Genomic DNA, 4,200 nt, shown 5'->3' with positions numbered 1-4,200 from the left:
CCGGCGGTGAGCATCCCCGGCGCCCGGGTCCTGCCCTTACCCACTCAGGGCCCCGCCCACACCTGGATGCCTGCGGGCGGGACAGAGTAGCGAGCCAATGGGGCGTGGTGGGAGGAAGGCCGCCAATGGGAGTGGGCATGGGGCGGGATGCACACGCCTCCGATCTAATGGGGTGTCGTGGGGCGGGGCGTGCGGGCCGCGAGCCAATGAGGCCGTGAGGTTGGGCGCGCCGCAGCGCTGGGACAGCAGGTTGAGGCGGCGCTGGAGCGCCTACGTCCCGGAGGCCAGCGGGCGCCCAGGTGAGCTGTGCCGGGTTCTCGAGCCTCCTGAGCACTGGGCGCGGCACCCGGGAGCCGTCTCCGTCCCGGGAGAAGCGGATCTGGGCGAAGGGGCGCGCGGTGGCTGTGCTGCACCTGCGTCTGCCAGCTGCGGAGTGGGGACGTCTGGATCCCGCGCGGCCGGGATCAGCCGTGAGGCGGGCTGTGTGCCCCCAGCGGGGCGGGACCACTGGAGCCCAAAGTGCTGGCTGGACGGGAGGGACTGCAGAGGCGGACCAGGGACTGGCGGGGGGCTGCTCAGATCTGGGGTCGGTTCGGAGATGGAGGTCTGTCTGGGTCGTAACTCTCAGCTCCTCCCGGCCCAAGACTGTTCCTTCCCTGGGGGCGGGGGGGGGGGGGCGTTCCCATGACTGTGGACGGCGTCGTATTTGCGTATGGTCGGTGTTAGGTGCCTGGGGACAGCCGCCTGCGTGAAAAGGGTAGTGAGTGGCCCTTGAGCCAGGTGACCGGGGGACAGGAAAACTTGGACCTGGTTAATAATTTGCCCTGTTCCTGGAGTGGGGTGGGTGGGGCAAGAGGAGGCTGGTGCAGAAGGGGACGCCTCAAAATGCTCAAGAGGGCCAAACTAGTTCCCCTGCCACTCCAGGAATGTGTGGCCTGCGGGTGGGGCTGGGCATAGGAGGGCAGGGCTGAAGGGCCACAGTCCTAAGTCAGTTGTGGCAAACCAAGAGAAGAGGAAGGCCAGACTATGATGGAGGCAGGCCTGGCCTGATCTTATGACCTGTGTCCTCCCCACAGGACAGGGATGGTCTTGGAGCTTGTGGTCATGGAGCTGAAGGTGTGGGTGGATGGCATCCAGCGGGTGGTCTGTGGGGTCTCAGAACAGACCACCTGCCAAGAAGTGGTCATCGCGCTAGCCCAAGCTATAGGTGAGTTCCCCGGGGACGGAGAGGCAAACCGGTGGGGCTGGAGTCCAGCTCTGTCTCCCCTCCCGAGGAGGGTGGGGTTGACTCCACCCTTTTACTGCTCTATTCCTCAAGCCAGGTGGATAGAAAGGGGTGATATAGACTGACCCTGTCTTTCCCCCACAGGCCAGACAGGCCGCTTTGTCCTTGTGCAGCGTCTTAGGGAGAAGGAACGGCAGCTGCTGCCTCAGGAGTGTCCAGTAGGAGCCCAGGCCACCTGTGGACAGTTTGCCAGTGATGTCCAGTTTGTCCTGAGGCGGACTGGGCCCAGCCTGTCTGGAAGGCCCTCCTCTGACAACTGTCCACCCCCGGAACGATGCCCAGTTCGGGCCAGCCTCCCCCCAAAGCCATGGGCAGCACCAGGCCGTGAGCCACACAAAGCACTGACCTTCAACCTAGGATGTCCCAAGCTGGTCCCCAACCCCTCGAGCCCTGAGCCTACAGCTCTGGTAGGACCCACGCCAGACTGCTTTGCAGACCTGCAGGGCCTAGAACTCAGGATACAGAGGAATGCTGAGGAGTTGGGCCACGAGGCCTTCTGGGAGCAGGAGCTGCGAAGAGAACAGGGCAGGGAGCGTGAGGGACAGGCGCGCCTCCAAGCACTGAGTGCAGCTACTGCCGAGCATGCTGCCCGCCTGGAGGCCCTGGATGCCCAAGCCTGTGCCCTGGAGGCAGAGCTTCGGCTGGCTGCTGAGGCCCCTGGCCCTCCTTCAGCAACCGCATCTGCTACGGAGCGCCTACGCCAGGACCTGGCCATCCAGGAGCGCCATAGTATGGAGATGCAAGGCACCTTGGCCCTGGTGAGCCGGGCTCTGGAGGCTGCCGAGCATGCTCTGCAGGTGAGCCCAGGAGGTCTAGACCCCTGTCAACGCCCCGCCTGCTACACAGCCAATGCGTCAACACTCCATCTGCTGTCTGGGCAGTTTGGGAGTTTGATATAAGACCAGGGAGCATGCGGTATGTGAGAAAGAAGGTCATGGGCTTGTTCCTGAAGGTCCCGTGTGCCCCCAGGCTCAGGCTCAGGAGCTGGAGGAGCTGAACAGGGAACTCCGACAGTGCAACCTGCAACAGTTCATCCAGCAGACAGGGGCTGCATTGCCACCACCACCTTCACAGCTGGACAGAAGCATCCCCGGCACACAGGTCAGAGTAGTTCTGGGAAGAGGTGATGGTCGAGGGGCCACCCTAGTTCTCAACTGACCTGCTTTCCCCACAGGACCTTCTGCCTCCAGCCAGAGAAGAGCCCCTCCAGGGAGTCCCCCAGAGCCATATCCTAGTGCCCAGCCTGAGTCCCGAGGGTATGTTTCTCTCCCTACCCCTACCCCCAGTCCACAGGAAGGGCCCAGCTCTGGTTTCAGCCCATTCAGCCTGTGTCTTTCTCACAGTTCCCCCCATGAGGCAGAGCTCCTGGAGGTAGCAGTTCCTGCTCAAGTAGGGGACACTGAGGACAGATGAGCCAGCACAGCTGGAATGAGCCACCTGGACAATGGGAGAGTATGACCACAGGATTCTTTCCCTAAAGTGGGGAAAGCTATAATGTCCCGGGGTTTCTGCGTCAGGGGGCGGGAGTGCTAGTGACATGTTGTCCTAGTCTTCTTCAAGTCTCCCAAGTCCCCTGGAGAAGCAATGGGCACAGTTCAGAACTTACCACGCCCCAAAGGCCACTACTTATCGGAGGAGTGAGAAGTGTGGACAATGCATTCATCCTGTGGGTGTGTGCCTGCTGTTCACTCCACAGAACGTGTGCTGCCTTCCTTGCCCTGACAAACCTCAATAAACTACCTTTCAAAGGTGCTTAAGTATGTTCTGACGTTGTGCCACTGGGCAGTGTCTGCAGTTCAGAACTTGAGGGCCACATGGCGGCTACTGCTGGGTTCCTGAGAAAGCAGTGTTTTCAGAGGCCAGTACTCAGTAGGGTCCAAAGCTGGGGCTCCCAGGGTCCCGTGTTCTGACTTCCTAGGGGCATTTATTTGTAACCCCTAGCCTGGTGAGGCTTGCCAGCTCAGCCCTGGCCTGGGTTTTTATCTGGACCCTTCTTCCCTGGCTTTCCTTGTTTGGCCTGTGCGCCACCAGCAGCAGGAACTGAGGATGCCAGGACAAGCTAGACCCGCCAGTCAGGTTTGCTGAGAACTTGTGGGGGCGAGTCCTGGACTCCTGGGTCAAGTCTATGACTTCTGGGTTGGCCAGGCTCAGGGAGTTTTCCCTAGAAAACTTTGCCAGCCCCAGGGTGGATATGGGCATTGAATGGTAGGGGCTGTCCCTCTCCTAGAGTGGGTGTGAAGCCTGTTTATGAGCCTCCAACTTCGACACTGGGGCAGGGATGCTTCCACAGCCCAGCCCAGCTACTGCTCTGGCTCCTGAGCAGATAGTGACCACTTCCAAAGTCCCAGTTACCCAGGCAGACCACATGTTCTGAGTTCCTGGGGCTGGAAATGTTTGCAAGGATCAGAACTATGGGTAGAATTGGGTGAAAAGATGGGGACACCATAGATTATGAGGGTCTTCACACCATATTGAAAAGGACATTTGGGATGGGCTCCGCTTTCTCTCTGGCTGGCTCCTGAACTAGGTTCAGTGCTCACTATTTCTTCTGGGGCAGACTAAAAAGGGACATGGAAGTCCTGTGCTGGAAGAGCAAGTAAGACCATATTCTGTGTGTGTGTGTGTGTGTGTGTGTGTGTGTGTGTGTGTGTGTGTGTCTGGTTTTTCAAGACAGGGTTTCTCTGTGTAGCATTGGCTGTCCTGGAACTCACCCTATAGGCCAAGCTGACCTCAAACTCGGAGATCTGCCTGCTTCTGCCTTCCAAGTGCTGAGATTAAAAACAGGTGCCACCACCACCCAACAGACCATATTCTTGCCTGAAGCAGGAAACAGGGAAGGGGAGAGGCCAGGCAGCAGAGGGAGGCTCCTGATCTGGTGTCAACGAGCCAGAACTTCCAGCACACTACTCCTGTCT

At 59.7% G+C, this 4,200-nt stretch overlaps 1 protein-coding gene across 1 annotated transcript; it reads left to right on the top strand.

The window, feature by feature from the left end:
- The first annotated feature begins 305 nt into the window (after positions 1-305).
- On the top strand, positions 306-3,037 carry Rassf7 (Ras association domain family member 7). Its single transcript, XM_052712047.1, is given in 7 exon segments — positions 306-604; positions 1,077-1,207; positions 1,370-2,082; positions 2,255-2,386; positions 2,460-2,490; positions 2,493-2,541; positions 2,629-3,037. Coding segments are annotated over 6 exon segments (1,119 nt in total). The 5' UTR covers positions 306-604; positions 1,077-1,083; the 3' UTR covers positions 2,699-3,037.
- Positions 3,038-4,200: the final 1,163 nt, after the last annotated feature.

Source organism: Peromyscus californicus, unplaced genomic scaffold (assembly GCF_007827085.1).
Source record: "Peromyscus californicus insignis strain IS unplaced genomic scaffold, ASM782708v3 Scaffold_4__1_contigs__length_199733344, whole genome shotgun sequence".
NCBI lineage: Eukaryota > Metazoa > Chordata > Mammalia > Rodentia > Cricetidae > Peromyscus > Peromyscus californicus.
Note: the sequence above shows the minus strand (reverse complement) of the source record. Positions and strands in the feature narration are given on the sequence as shown.